The sequence below is a fragment of the Nicotiana tomentosiformis genome, chromosome 10 (assembly GCF_000390325.3).
Source record: "Nicotiana tomentosiformis chromosome 10, ASM39032v3, whole genome shotgun sequence".
Classification (NCBI taxonomy): Eukaryota; Viridiplantae; Streptophyta; class Magnoliopsida; order Solanales; family Solanaceae; genus Nicotiana; species Nicotiana tomentosiformis.
The window spans coordinates 13,650,446-13,667,236 of record NC_090821.1 but is presented as its reverse complement, the minus strand read 5'-3'; the positions used below and the strand labels follow the sequence as shown (position 1 = coordinate 13,667,236).

Here is a 16,791-nt window from a genome sequence, read left to right as displayed (position 1 = left end):
CCCTTAGGAAAACTTCACTTTCTTGTATTCTTATCGTGCGGATTTGTTGATTCTGGAAACTAAACTTCTGCTATTCTATTCTCTTACAGATAGTGAGGACATGTGCTACCAGATCGGGCATACGACAACCAGTACCACCAGCTAGGGTCACTAGAGGCCGGGGCCGCAGTAGAGGCCGAGGTGCAACTCGTACAGCAGCTAGAGCAGTACCTATAGACCCACTAGTTGCTCCAGCCCAGGAGCCGATTCCAGATGTCATTGAGCCGGCGGGACCAGCTCTGGCACTAGCTATTCCCATTGTGAATCCAGGCTTTTTGGAGGCTCTAGCCCAAATATGTACTGTATGCACTAGCCTTGCTCAGGCGGTTTCATTTTCGGCCACGCCAGCCACTTCTCAGGCCGGGGGATATGCTAAGACTCCTGCCGCCCGTACTACAGAGCATGTGGTTTAGGGACTTCAGACACCGAGGGTACTACCAACCCAGTTGGTTATAGTTTCTCAAGCCCGGGTGGGTCCCCTTATGAGTGACGAGGAGCAGGAGAGACTAGATAGGTTTGGGACGCTCAGGCCTCCATCATTAAGAGGGGCTGAGTCAGATGATGCTTATGACTTCTTGGACAGGTTCCAGTGGATACTTTGCACGGCGGGTATTCTGGAGACTAGTGGAGTCTCATTTACTACTTTTTAGCTGTTGGGGGTAGCCTTCAGATGGTGGGAGGCCTATAAGTTGAGCAGGACAGCCGGTGTCGTACCACTTATGTGGCACGAGTTCTCCATTCTCTTCTTGGAGAAGTTTGTGCCACAGACCTGCCGGGAGGAGTTGCGTAGGCAGTTTGAGCAGCTATGCCAGGAGGGTATGTGCATGACCCAGTATGAGATGAGATTTTCAGAGTTGTTTCGTCATGCGATCTAGTTAGTTTCCATAGAGAGGGAGAGGATTAGGTGGTTCATTGATGGCCCCAACTATGGACTTCATTTTGTCATGACTCGGGAGATCATATTAGGTGCTAGGTTCGATGTGGTGGTTGATATTGCTAGACGACAAGAGAAGGTCCATAGTTAGGAGCGAGAGGATAGGGAGACCAAGAGGCCTCGTGGTGCGGGTAGTTTCATCGGTATTTTTTATGGAGGGCAGTTCCACCACAGCCGGGGTCACCCTTATAGGCCCGCTCAGATGACTCGTCCAGTTCATCGTGGTGCATTAGCTAGCCATGGTTCATACATTGCTCATCAAAGTCAGTCATATCTCAATGCCCTCCCAGCTCAGAGTTCATCTCGTGATCCATCAGTTCAGGGTTCATCTGTACAAGGTCCTTCTAGTAACTATTCTGGCTCTCGAGTTGCTTCGAGTATGGAGAGTTTGGACATGTGTGGAGGCAGTTTCCCCTTCATTTTGGAGGTCCAGTTCAGTTGAGGGGTCAGGTTATGACTTTCGTACTAGTTACTTCACCACCAGCCTAGCCAACTCGAGGTGGGGCTCAGGCAGCTAGAGGTCGCCCTAGAGGGGGAGGCCAATTATCTGACGATCAGGCTCGATGCTATGCTTTCCTTGCCAGGCGAGAGGTCGTTGCTTCAGATGCAGTGATCATATATATTGTCTTTGTATGCCACAGGGATGCTTCTATTTTATGTGACCCTGGTTCCACTTATTCATATGTATCGTCATATATTTCTCATTATCTGGATATGCCCCGTGAGTTCATAGTTTCACCTTTTCATGTATCTACACCGGTGTGCGATTCTATTATTGGGGACCGTGTATATCGGTCGTGTGTGGTGACTATTGGGGGATTTGAGACTAGAGTTGATCTCTTATTACCTAGCATGGTTGGCTTTGACGTGATTCTAGGCAAGGATTGGTTTTCCCCATGTCATGTTATTCTGGATTGTCACACTAAGACCGTGACATTGGCGATGCCGGAGTTACCTAGGATCAAGTGGAGAGGTTCTCTGGACTATGTTCCAAGTAGGGTGATTTCATATTTGAAGGCCCAACAGATGGTTGGGAAGGGGTGTTTGTCATATTTGGCTTTTGTGAGGGATGTTGGTGCTAATACTCCTACTATCGATTCTGTTTCGATAGTGCAAGACTTTCTGGATATGTTTCCTATAGACCTGCCGGGCATGCCCCCCGGTAGGGATAGTGATTTTGGTATTAATTTGGTACCGGGAACTCAGCCCATCTCTATACCTCAGTATCGTATGGCACCACCAGAGTTGAATGAATTGAAATAGCGACTTTAGAATCTTTTTGATAAGGGGTTCATTAGGACTAGTGTATTGCCTTGCGGTCCACCAGTTCTATTTGTGAAGAAAAAGGATGGTACTATGCTTGTGTGCATTGACTATAGGCAATTGAACAAAGTTACAATTAAGAACAAGTATCCTTTGCCGCGCATTGATGACTTATTTAACTAGCTTCAGGGAGCTAGGGTGTTCTCTAATATTTATTTGAGGTATGTGTATCACCAGTTGAAGATTTGACACTTTGATATTTTGAAGACGGCATTCAGGACCCGCTATGGTCACTATGAGTTCCTTGTGATGTCTTTTGGGCTGACCAATGCCCCAACATCATTCATGCATCTGATGAATAGTGTGTTCCAGCCATATGCTGATTCGTTTGTCATAGTATTTATTGTTGATATCCTGGTGTACTCACGTAGCCAGGAGGAGCACGCACAACATCTGAGGATTGTACTACAGAGGTTGAGGGAGGATAAGCTTTATGCCAAGTTCTCTATGTGTGAGTTTTAGCTTAGTTTGGTGGTGTTTGTTGGGGCACGTGGTGTCCAGTGAGGGGATCAAGGTGGATTCAAAGAAGATAGAGGCAGTTCATAGTTGGCCCAGGCCGTCTTCACCTACTGAGATCCAGAGTTTTCTCGGCTTGGCTGGATATTATCATCGCTCTGTGGAGGGTTTCTCGTCCATTGCAGTACCTTTGACCAAGTTGACCCAGAAGGGCGATCCATTCAGGTGGTGGGATGAGTGTGAGGAGAGCTTCTAGAGGCTCAAGATTGCCTTGACCACAACTTTAGCTCTAGTTTTGCCTTTAGCATCGGGTTCTTATACAATGTATTGTGATGTTTCTCGGATTGGTATTGGGTGTGTCTTGATGCAGGAGGGTAGGGTGACTGCTTATGCTTCACACCGGTTGAAGCCTCATGAGAAGAACTACCCTGTTCATGATTTGGAGTTGGCAACCATCGTTCATGCATTGAAGATTTGGAGGCATTATCTCTACGGCATGTCTAGTGAGGTATTTACATATCATCAGAGTCTTCAGCACTTGTTCAAACAAAAGGATCTAAATTTGAGGTAGCAGAGATGGTTGGAGCTGCTAAATGACTATGATATTACCATTTTGTATCATCCCGGAAAGGCCAATGTAGTGGCGGATGCCTTGAGTAGGAAGGTGGTAAGTATGGGTAGCCTTGTATTTATTCCTATTGGTGAGAGACCGCTTGGATTAGATGTTTAGGCCTTGGCCAATAAGTGCATGAGGTTAGATGTTCTCGGTCTTTCTTATATGATCCCATCAGAGAGTGTCAGTATGACGACCCTCATTTTCTTGTCCTCAAGGACACGGTTCAACACGGTGATGCTAAGGAGATTTCTACTGGGGAGAATGGGGTGTTGCGGATGCATGTCGGATTTGTGTGCCCAATATAGATGGGTTATGTGAGTTGATTCTTGAAGAGGCCCACAATTTGCGGTATTCCATTCATCCGAGTGCCACAAAGATGTATCAAGACTTGAGGTAGCACTATTGGTGGAGGAAAATAAAGAAAGATATAGTGGAGTTAGTAGCTCGGTGCCTGAATTGTCAGCAGGTGAAATATGAGCACCAGAGGCCGGGTGGTTTGCTTCAGAGGCTTTGAGATTCCTGAATGGAAATGGGAGCGTATCACCATGGACTTCATAGGTGGGTTGCAGCGGACTTTGAAGAAGTTTGATGGTATTTGGGTGATTGTGGACCGGTTGACTATGTCCACACATTTCATTCCAGTTGGGGCTACCTATTCTTCGGAGTGGTTGGCTGAGATCTATATCTGCGAGATTGTTAGCCTTCACGATGTGCCGATATCCATCATTTCAGATCGGGGCATGCAGTTCACATCGCAGTTTTGGAGAATGTTGCAGTGAGAGTTAGGCACACATGTTGAGTTGAGTTCAACATTCCACCCTCAAACGGACACACAATCTGAGCACACCATTTAGATATTGGAGGATATGCTACATGCTTGTGTCATGGATTTCGGGGGTTCTTGGGATTAGTTTATGCTGCTTGCAGAGTTTACCTACAATAATAGCTACCAATCAAATATTCAGATGGCTCTGTATGAGGCGTTGTTTGGGAGGCGGTATCGGTCTTTGGTTAGTTGGTTTGAGCCAGGTGAGGCTAGGCTATTGGGTACTGACTTGGTTCATGATACTTAGGACAAGGTTAAGTTGATTCAGGATCGGCTTCGCATGACACAGTCTAGATAGAAGAGTTACGCCGATCGGAGGGATCGTGATGTTGCTTACATGGTGGGAGAGAAGGTACTTCTTAGAGTTTCACCCATGAACGGTGTTATGATATTCGGGAAGACGGGAAAGTTGAGCACTCAGTATATTGGCCCTTTTGAGGTGCTTGAGAGGATTGGAGAGGTGGATTACAAGCTTGCATTGCCACGTAGTCTATCGAGTGTTCACCCAGTGTTTCATATTTCCATGCTACGGAAGTATTCAAATATTGGAGGATATGCTACATGCTTGTCGCATGTTTTAGACTTTAGCATAGTTAAGTTAGATGGGGATTTGACTTATAATTTGGAGCCGGTGGCCATTTTGGATCGGCAGGTTCAAAAGTTAAGGTCAAAGAACATAGCTTCAGTGAAAGTACAGTGGAGAGGTTAGCCAGCGGAGGAGGCTACTTAGGAGACCAAACGAGAGATGCGGAGCAGATATCCAAGCCTATTTGAGACTCCAAGTATGATTCTAGACCCGTTCAAGGATGAACGTTTGTTTAAAAAGGGGAGAATGTAATGACCCGAACAGTTGTTTTGAGTATTATTGTCCCGTTCCATCATTTATTTCTTATTTTATGCTCATTTGTTAATATGTGACTTGCCGAGCTGGTTGGTTTGGTTCCGGGGATGTTTCGGAATGAGTTGGGACATATAGCCCCAAGGTTGGAATCCTAAGTTGAAAGAGTTGACCGAATGTTGACTTATGTGTAAATGACTCAGGAATGGAGTTTTGACGGTTCTGATTGCTCCGAATGGTTATTTTGGACATAGGAGTGTGTCCGGATATTGATTTGGAGATCCACAGATGATTTTGGCTTGAATTGGCAAAAGTTGGAAAAGTTGAAGTTGGGAGAGTTGAGAAGTTTGACTGAGAGTTGACTTTGTCGTTATCGGGCTCGGATTGTGGTTCCGGAAGTTGGAATAGGTCCGTTGTTTTATTTCTGGCTTGTGTGCAAAGTTTGAGGTCAATCGGTGTTGGTTTTCAGCATTGATTGTAGAAGTTGGAAATTCATTAGCTTCAATAGGCTTGAATTGGGTGCGATTCGTGATTTTGATGTTATGTGATATGAGTTTAAGTCTCGACTAAGTTCGTATGATATTTTAGGATATGTACAAGGTCCTTTTGGACTTTTGAGGAACTACTAATTTCTACTTCTGGTTTCCTCTTTCCCGATCGCGGAGAAGGGGATGCGATCACAAAGAGTTTTTGGAAGCTGAGGAAAATTTTCTATGTATTCGCGGAAGTTGGTCAGCGTTTGCAGAGCTTTGGGAAGTGGTACTACATGAACGCGAGGGTTGTACCGCGTTCGCGAAAAGGGGTGGCCTAAAGCCACGTGTTTGTTCATCGCGGGCGCGTAAGGAGGCTCACGATCGCGTAAGGTGAGAACAACAACTTGACGCCCAGGACCGAAAGGCCGCTTATCGACGCCGTTGAAGCTCGAGTCGAAGTGCCATTAGACGTTAATTCGCATGTGGCCATTGAGGCAAACCTACATTCTGAACCTGAAAATAACATTCATGGTGGAACTCAATCTACAGCTCGAGATACCCATAAAGTTGAAGAAAACGGCGTCAGCTTGTGCATGATTTTCGAAATGTTGCAAGCTCAACAGGCAGCAATAGCTCAGTTATAGAGTCAAACCCAGATACCGAGCAGGCCGGAGCCCAGTCCACCCCGAGAAATCGCCCACAGAACGGAACCAGCTATAGTAAGGTCAAATGAGCAAGAGTCGAGGACTAATCCCGAAATTACTAAGATGTTCGAAGAACTGACCAAACGAATAAAATCAAGTGAAAGGGGGATCGAGGCAAACGACAAAATGTGGAAACATATAACCCCAGGGTTGATCAGATCCCGGGGGCACCACTGATATTGAAGGGCTTCGATTCCAAAAAATTCATACAAAAGCCTTTCCCCCCAAGCGCGGCTCCTAAACCGATCCCAAAGAAATTTTGAATGCCCGAGATTCCTAAATATAACGGAACTACCGACCCCAACGAACATGTCACCTCTTACACATGTGCCATCAAAGGGAACGACCTAGAGGACGATGAAATGGAATCCGTATTATTGAAGAAATTTGGTGAAACCCTGTCAAAGGGAGCAATGATATGGTATCATAATTTACAATTTAATTCTATCGATTCTTTTGCTATGCTTGCAGATTGCTTCGTAGAAGCCCACGCCGGGGCCATAAAGGTCGACACTGGGAAGTCGGACCTGTTCAAGGTAATACAAAAGGATAACGAGATGCTAAGGGAGTTCGTATCTCCTTTTCAAATGGAACGAATGGATCTGCCACCAGTCACAGACGATTGGGTTGTTTAGGCTTTCACTCAAGGTTTGAACGAACGAAGTTCGACGGCTTCACGGCAGTTGAAGGATAACCTGATCGAGTACCCAGGTATTAATTGGGCCGACGTGCATAATCAGTACCAATCAAAAATTAGAGTCGAAGATGATCAGTTGGGCTCTGACCCCCCGCTAGAAGGGACATCAATCGAGAACAAGGTCCAATCAGGGACCGATACCGACCATATAGTGGAAACCACAGGATTAATGAATCGAGACATAACCCCGGACAAAGCAATAAAAGAAGTCATCGAGCTCAATGGTCTCGGGGCTGATGAATAGAAATGGGTTCGACAAGCCTACCACACCTAAAGAAGCACCACAGTTATCGGAGTATAACTTCAGCATTGATGCGTCTGCCATCGTGTCAGCTATCGGACGCATCAAAGACACTAAATGGCCTCGACCCATGCAAACCGATCCTACCCAGAGGAATCCCAATCAAATGTACGATTATCATGGAACCCATGGCCACAGAACGGAAGATTACAAGAAATTAAGAGATGAGGTAGCCCAGTTATTCAATAAAGGATACTTTCGAAAATTTTTAAGCGACTGGGCCAAAACCATTTCAAAAATGGGGATTTCGGTAAACAAAACGAACAGGGAGAACCACAACACATCATCCACATGATCATCGGTTGCGTTGATACCCCTCAAGGGCTGGTGCTTAAACGCACTAAGACATCGGCTATGGGAGAAAAGCGACCCCAAACTCAGGGTTACACACCCATAGGAACATTGTCCTTTAATGATGAAGATGCACAAGGAGTCGTGCAACCTCATAACGATGCACTGGTAATATCTGTACTTATGAATAAAACTAAAGTTAAGCTTATGCTAATTGATCTAGGTAGCTCGGCCAATATTATTAGATCGAAGGTTGTAGAACAGCTCGGTCTACAGGACCAGGTCGTACCCGCAACCCTCGTTCTAAATGGATTCAATATGGCATGTAAAACCACCAAATACGAGATAATTTTGCCGATAAACATGGTCGGGACCATCTAGGAAATAAAGTTCCACATAATCAAAGGCGACACGAGGTACAACGCCCTTTTTAGAAGGCCATGGATCCACAATATGAGAGCTGTACCTTCGACTCTCCACTAGGTTCTTAAATTTCCAACATCAGAGGGAGTCAAAACAGTGTACGGGGAACAACCGGCCGTGAGAGAAATGTTTTCTGTTGAGAAAGCGATTCCGATATCCTTACCTCCGTCAACAAAGGGGTCGGACTCAAAAGGGGAACGAGATGCCAAATAGTAATCACAAACGTTAGCTTCAATCCAACTAGAAAATCAGAAGATTGACGAAGATGATGATCGAAGGATCCCTCAATCCTTCGTGGTCCCCGATGATTCCGACGCTACCCAATCAACGATTGAAGAACTGGAGCAAGTCATACTAATCGAGCATTTGCCCGAACGAAAGGTATACTTGGGAACGAGACTAGCCCCAGAACTCAAGAAAAGGCTTATTCAATTTCTTATCAATAACATAAATTGGTTTGCTTGGTCCCATTTAGATATAACATGGATCCCACCGGATATAACGACGCATCAACTAAGCTTAGACCCTAGGTTCAAACCGGTGAAGCAAAAGAGAAGACCCCAGTCCGAGGTAAAGCACGCATTCATAAAGGACCAGATAACTAAATTTCTTAAAATAGAGTCCATTCGGGAGGTGAAATACCCTGAATGGTTAGCTAATGTAGTTGTAGTCCCTAAAAAAGGGAACAAACATAGAATGTGTGTAGATTATAAGGATTTAAACAAGGTGTTCCCCAAAGATTCTTTTTCGCTGCCCAACATCGATCGCATGATCGATGCCACGGCCGGCCCTGAAGTCCTTACTTTTCTCAATGCCTATTCCGGGTATAATCAAATCTAAATGAACCCGAAAGACCAAGAAAAGACTTTATTTGTCACCAAGTATGGAACATATTGTTATAATGTGATGCCCTTCGGGCTAAAAAATACCGGAGCTACTTACGAACGCCTAGTAAATAAAATGTTCGAGAAATAAATCGGTAAATCAATGGAAGTTTATATTGATGACATGCTAGTTAAGTCCCTACGTGCAGAGGACTATTTGGCTCATTTGCAGGAAACATTCGAGATTTTAAGGAAATACAACATGAAGCTCAACCCCGAGAAATGTGTGTTCGGGGTTGGTTCGGGCAAGTTCCTCGGCTTCATGGTATCGAGTCAGGGGATCGAGATCAACCCCGATAAAATCAAAGACATCGAAGACATCGCCATCGTGGACAATGTAAAATCCGTGCAGAGGCTAACATGACGAATTGTTGCCTTAGGCCGATTCTTTTCAAGGTCGTCAGATCGAAGTCACAGATTTTTCTCTCTACTAAAAAAGAAGAACGATTTCGCCTGGACCCCGGAATGCCAACATGCATTAGAAGAATTGAAGCGATATCTATCGAGCCCACCACTGCTTCATACTCCAAAAGCAGACGAGAACATTTCCTTATATTTGGCAGTATCGGAAATCGCAGTAAGTGGTGTCCTAGTTCAAGAAGAGCAAGGTACGCAATGTAAGTGGTGTCCTAGTTTCTATCTAGGAAGTAGCAACTAGATATCTACACTTAGAGAAATTGGCACTTGCATTGATAAGTGCCTCTAGAAAGTTAAGACCATACTTTCAATGTCACCCCATATGCGTACTAACCACTTACCCACTTCGTAATATTTTGCACAAGCCCGAACTATCAGGCCGATTGGCCAAATGGGCTGTCGAACTCAGTGGGTACGATATCGAATATCAACCCCGGACGGCCATCAAGTATCAAATTTTAGCAGACTTCATGGACGATTTTATGCCAACCCTCATACCCGAAGTCGAAAAGGAACTCTTGTTGAAATCGGGTACATCATCGGGGGTATGGACCCTTTTCACATACGGGGCTTCAAACGTGAAGGGGTCCGGGCTAGGCATCATTTTAAAGATGCCTACGGGTAGCACTATTAGGCAATCTATCAAAACTACTAGGTTGACTAATAACGAGGTCGAGTATGAGGCCATGATTGCAGGTCTCGATCTAGCTAAAAGCTTGGGAGCAGAAGTCGTTGAAGCCAAGTGTGACTCTTTACTGGTGGTAAATCAAGTAAACAAAACCTTCGAAGTTCGAGAGGATAGAGTGCAAAGGTATTTGGACAAACTGCAGGTAACTTTGCACCGTTTCAAAGAGTGGACTTTACAGCATGTACCTCGAGAACAAAACAATGAGGCCTATGCACTTGCAAATTTGGTATCATCGGTCGAGGAAGATGAGATCAGCTCGGGGACTGTCGTTCAACTCTCGAGATCTGTGATCGAGGAAGGTCATGCCGAGATAAATTCTACAAGCTTAACCTGGGATTGGAGGAATAAGTATATTGAATACTTGGAGAACGGAAAGCTCCCATCGGATCCTAAATATTCGAGGGCCCTACGAACCAAAGCTGCTCGATTCAGATTGACTACAGATGGAACATTATACCAAAGGACATTTGATGGACCACTGGCAGTATGCATAGGTCTAGGAGACACCGACTACATCCTACGTGAGATTCATGAGGGTACTTGTGGAAATCATTCTGGTGCTGATTCATTAGTCCAAAATATAATCAGAGCAGGATATTATTGGATGGATATGAACAAAGATGCAAAGGCGTTTGTTCGAAAATGTGACAAATGTCAAAGGTTTGCACCGATGATCTATCAGCCCGGAGAGCAACTTCATTCAGTCCTATCCCCATGGCCATTCATGAAATGGGGAATGGATATCGTCGGCCCTCTTCTATCGGCCCCACGTAAAGCTAAGTTCATTTTATTTATGACTGACTATTTTTCTAAATGGGTTGAAGTACAGGCGTTCGAAAAAATAAGGGAGAAAGAGGTTATAGACTTCATCTGGGATCATATTGTATATCGATTTGGGATACCCGCCAAAATAGTGTGTGACAATGGTAAACAATTTATCGGCAACAAAGTGACAAAATTCCTCGAATACCATAAAATAAAAAGGATATTATTAACACCATATCACCCTAGTGGGAACGGACATGCCGAATCGACAAACAAGACTATCATTAAAAACCTAAAGAAAATGTTGAATGACACTAAGGGAAAATGAAGAGAAATTCTACCCGAAGTTCTTTGGGCATATCGAACAACATAAAAATCTAGTACGGGGGCAACCCCGTTCTCCTTAGTATATGGCTCCGAAGCTTTGATTCCAGTCGAAGTCGGGGAACCCAGTACCAGGTTTCGATATAAAACAGAAGAGTCAAATCACGAGGCTATGAATGCTAGCCTCGAATTATTGGATGAAAAACGAGAAGCTGCTCTAGTCCAATTGGCCGCCCAAAAGTAGCGGATCGAAAGATACTATAATTGAAGAACCAATCTTCGCCATTTTAAAATCGAGGACTTAGTGCTAAGGAAAGTCACCCTCAGCACCCGAAATCCAAATGAAGGAAAACTGGGTCCAAATTGGGAAGGACCATATCAAGTTCTCGAAAATGTCTGTAAAGGATCCTACAAGCTCAGTATTATAAACGACAAACAACTACTAAGCAATTGGAATGTGTCGCACCTAAAGCGATACTACTGTTAAGGTACGAGCCTCCCATGTTCGTTTATATTTCGAAACTAACTCCTACAGGAGTTCGATCAGGAACATGGATTGATCATTCAACAAAAAGCCCTAGGTCTGAAAGCACACATTGCACTCTTTTACCCTTTGGCCGATTTTATCCCAAATGGGTTTTTCGGCAAGGTTTTTAATGAGGCAACCATTGATCGTGCTAACTTAGAGCAATTCAACAGTATCTGAGGCCTCTTTACAATCAACCTTGAATACTGTTGGGGCATTACCCTCAAATATATCAAGTTTGGTTATCAAGTTCTATGCAAGAAAGTTACTTCATAAACAACAGGGTTGCGATAGGAATAATTGTAAGAGCCAAATGGTCAAAACGCACCATGCTCATATAGATTGCTCGATCTCTAGTACAAAATATATACACATGTACAACAACATGAAAAGAAACTTCTTTGCCCGTATCTCAAGTCTCACAACCCATCCTCTATTTTCATGATCTATTACGCAAACAGGCTCAAGGGCCGAATATTACCCAACAAATCGGGTACTATCACTCGACTACTAAGCCTACGGGCTACTCTTTTTTCGAGTTCGAGCAAGAACTCACTCAACCATTAAGCCTACGGGCTACATTACTTCCAGTTAGAATCACTCACTCGACAACTAAGCCTACAGGCTACTCTTATTTCGAGTTCTAGCAAGCACTCACTCGACCATTAAGCCTACGGGCTACATTACTTCGAGTTCGAATCACTCACTCGACTACTAAGCCTAAGGGATACTCTTATTTAGAGTTCGAGCAAGTAATCTCTAGACCATTAAGCCTACGGGCTACATTACTTCGAGTTCGAATCACTCACTCGACTACTAAGCCTACAGGCTACTCTTATTTCGAGTTCGAGCAAGCATTCACTCGACCATTAAGCCTAAGGGCTACATTACTTCGAGTTCGAATCACTCACTCGATTACTAAGCCTACGGGCTACTCTTATTTTGAGTTCGAGCAAGCACTCACTCAACCATTAAGCCTGCGGGCTACATTACTTCGCGTTCGAATCACTCACTTGACTACAAAGCCTACGGGCTACTCTTATTTCGAGTTCGAGCAAGCACTCACTCGACCATTAAGCCTACGTGCTACATTACTTCGAGTTCGAATCACTCACTCGACTACTAAGCCTAAGGGATACTCTTATTTAGAGTTCGAGCAAGCACTCTCTAGACCATTAAGCCTACGGGCTACATTACTTCGAGTTCGAATCACTCACTCGACTACTAAGCCTATAGGCTACTATTATTTTGAGTTCGAGCAAGCATTCACTTGACCATTAAGCCTATGGGCTACATTACATCGAGTTTGAATCACTCACTCGACTACTAAGCCTACGGGCTACTCTTATTTCGAGTTCGAGCAAGCACTCACTTGACCATTAAGCCTACGAGCTACATTACTTCGAGTTCGAATCACTCACTCGACTACTAAGCCTACGGGCTACTTTTATTTCGAGTTCGAGCAAGCACTCACTAGACCATTAAGCTTACGGGCTACATTACTTCGAGTTCGAATCACTCACTCGACTACTAAGCCTGCATGCTACTCTTATTTTGAGTTCCAGAAAGCACTCACTCTACCATTAAGCCTACGGGCTACATTACTTCTAGTTTGAATCACTTACTCGACTACTAAGCCTACGTGCTACTCTTATTTCGAGTTTGAGCAAGCTATCACTTGACCGTTAAGCCTACAAGCTACATTACTTAGAGTTCGAATCACTCACTCGACTACTAAGCCTACAAGGCTAATTTTATTTCGAGTTCGAGAAAGAACTCACTCGACTACTAAGCCTACTGGCTACTCTTATTTCGCGTTCGAGCAAGCACTCACTCGACCATTAAGCCTACGGGATACATTACTTCGAGTTCGAATCACTCACTCGACTACTAAGACTACGTGCTACTTTTATTTCGAGTTCGAGAAAGTACTCACTCGACTACTAAGCCTATGGGCTACTCTTGTTTCGACTTCGAGCAAGCACTCACTCGACCATTAAGACTATGGGCTACATTACCTCGAGTTCGAATAACTCACTCGACTAATAAGCCTAGGGGCTACATCATTTCGAGTTCGAGCAATCACTCACTCAACCTCTAAACCCACGGGCTATATTACCTCGAGTTCGAATCACTCAATCGACTAATAAGCCTACGAACTACATCATTTCGAGTTCGAGCAATCACTCACTCGACCTCTAAACCCACAGGCTATATTACTTCGAGTTCGAATCACTCACTTGACTACTAATCCTACAAGCTACCTTATTTCAAGTTTGAGCAAGCACTCACTCAGTTATAAAGGCTACAAGGTCCAAATTTGATCAAATTGCCTAAAGCCTTATAAAAACCTTCATAAGGCGTGAATGAAACAAAATCTTCACAAGGCAGAAAATAAAACAGAGGCAAGTCGGGAAAAGAAAAGATATTTATATATATATACAAGATTGTTTACAACGTCCTAAATGGAAACTAAGGGCTAAGTTTCTTGGTTATCTCCGGGGGTTGTCTCTTCTCCATCGTGCTCCTCCCCGCTATCGGACCCGCTCTTGCTCCCATCATCGTCATCATCGGAAGCCAAGGCTTCAGCATCGGCTTTGAGCTCTTTAGCCCTTTTTATCTCTTTGGTGAGATCAAAACCTCGAGCGTGAATCTCCTCAAGAGTCTCCCTTCGAGATCGGCATTTAGCAAGTTCGCCAACCCACTGTGCTCGAGTTTTAGCGGTCTCGGATACCTCTCTTGCCTGTACTTGAGCAGCTTCAGCATCGGCCTGATAGACGGCCACGAATGCATCCGCATTAGCCTTTGCTTCCTCCGCATCAGATTTGGCCTTGGCAAGTTCGGAGACCAACCGAGCCTCGAGTTCCTCTATTGTTCTCGCTTGAACCACGCTCTTCTCCTTTATGCCTTGAAGTTGGCTTGCAGTCGATAATGGTTGGGCCTGAACAATTTTGTTTTCTGCAGCAAGACGGTCCATGCCATCATTCCATCCTATGGTCTCCGCGCTTATTATATTAACTTCCTCACGAAGCTACCAGATCGTCTTGAGTTTCTGCTACAGTTGTGAGATCGAAATATTAGCCTCCAATCCTGAATCAAGCATATGAGTTCTTAATATTATCATTACCTACTCGGTCAGGTTGGTCTGGACTTGATGAGCCTTGGCCAACTCAGCTCGAAGGCCTTTGATTTCTTCTTCCCTTTTCCCGGAAAGGAGTCTAAGGGCGTTCCTCTCCTCCGTAACCCATCGAAGGTCGGCCTCGAACCGATGTAGCTCAGCTCGAGACTGAGAACATGCTTCTCGATGAACCTCCATGGCCTGTGAAGAACGAAGAAAAGAAGTTATAAAAGAATAGCAAACATAAAAGTAACATCAGCGAAGAGAGTTAAAGCTTACTCGATTTAGAGCTTGCTGCACTCCGCAGAAAAGGCCCGACACATCACTAGGGCCAACAGCGTCCTCGACCCCAGTAAACAAATCACAGAAGGGGTCCTCCCCTTCATGATACCGGTTCATCTTGAGGGCCCCCAAAGCTTGGGCTTCCCGAATCGCCCCTTCGGAAAAGGCAGGGAGAGTGGGCGAGTCTCCGTGTTCTCCTCAGTTTGGAGAGCTTTAGGACTGGCCCCTTCCGATATACCCACCATTTGTTGACTTCGATGGGAAGCATCCTCAATCTCTAATGATTCGGGGACTCTGCCCGAACCTTCCTCTGATATCTCCTCAGTCCGAGGGAGAGCTTTATAAATCACCATCGATTCAGCTGCCTTTGGGGCATCGATGGTTTTCTTCATTCGGGCCACTAGCACGGACCCATTGTTTTCTTCTTCTTCATCGTATTCAACCCTTAGACGCAAAACTGATTCTACAGTCAAAGGAATGGTATTCTTCCTCGGCTTACGAGCTATCCTCGTCTTCGGTTTTGGATCTTCGGAAGCGGAGGCCCTTTTTCTCTTATTATCCTTCACTGGCTTTGGAACAAAGGCCGAAACCTCTTCCTCGACGGATGAGGGCCATAAAACCGCATCTTTTCCCACACCTACATACAGGAAAATTGATTTATGTATATGGAAAGCATCTCGTTCGAACTACCAAAGATACGAGAATGAGGCTTACCAAGATTTTTGGCCTCCCATCGTCCCTTTGACAAATCACGCCATGAGCGCTCGACGTATGTGGGGGTCGAAGCTAGATCCCGTACCCAGTTCTTGAGGTCGGGAACTGCATCAGGCATCCAAGGAACCATTGCATCACAAAAAGGGGATATCGGTGAGAAAAGAAATGAAGGGGTAAAATAGTAGGAGATAATAGCAAAATTACACTTACGCTTCATGTTCCACTCCTCGGGAAAAGGCATCTTTTCAGTCAGAATTAGGTCCGAGGTCCTTACGAGAACTAACTTGCCCATCTAGCCTCAATCCTTGTCCTCGTCTATGCTCGAGAATAGAACCTTGGTAGCCCGACGCTGAAGTTTTATTAACCCGCATCGAAAGAGGTGAGGGCAGTACAATCAGATGAGATAGTCGAGGGTGAAATGCATCCACTCGATTTTGTTCACGAAGTAACAGATCAAAATAATGATCCGCCAAAAATAAGGATGGATCTAGCCTAAGATTATTTGGTATTGACGGCAGAAGTCAATAATAACAGGGCCGAGAAGACCTAACATGAAAGCGTAAGTATACACACTTAAAAACTCTTTCACGTAAGTGGTGATATCTTTTTGAGAAGACGAGATTACTATTTCTTTGTTCTCCCAATTGCAATCTTTCTTTAGCTGTTTGAGGTGCCTCTCGGTTATTTAACACATATACCTAGATACTGGCTCACATCGGCCGGGAACCGACGAGCCTTTGTCGACCTTAAAATCAAAGGTAAGAATACACGCCCCAGGAATGCACTCCTCAGGCCGTGGCTCCACCGGTGTTTTGTAGGTGGCAGGCTGTGAAGAATAAGCTTTTTCTTTTTGAGGAATGGTTTTTGATATTTTTGCCATTTTTTGGATTTAAAGATCAAAAACAGAAGGAGGTAACAAAGATTTGGTGTTCTTGAAGAGAGATTTTGCAGTGAAAAATCACAGATTTATAGATAAACTCAGAAGATGCAAGAAAGAACTTTAGAAATATTTGGTGATTGGAGACACAAAAGTGGTAAATGGTAAAGAAAGGGGCTATTTATAGATTAAGCAACGTCGGCTCAGTATCAACAGTGGCCGACCATCGTCTGACACACATTTAATGCCTTGGTAAACTAAACCGACAAGACAAC

General features: G+C 44.5%; 1 protein-coding gene across 1 annotated transcript; it reads right to left on the bottom strand.

Annotated features, from left to right (window-relative positions):
* Positions 1-14,004: 14,004 nt before the first annotated feature.
* LOC138899782 (uncharacterized) lies at positions 14,005-14,502 on the bottom strand. Its single transcript, XM_070186473.1, has one exon. It carries the CDS (start codon positions 14,500-14,502, stop codon positions 14,005-14,007), a length of 498 nt encoding a protein of 165 aa, XP_070042574.1.
* Positions 14,503-16,791: the final 2,289 nt, after the last annotated feature.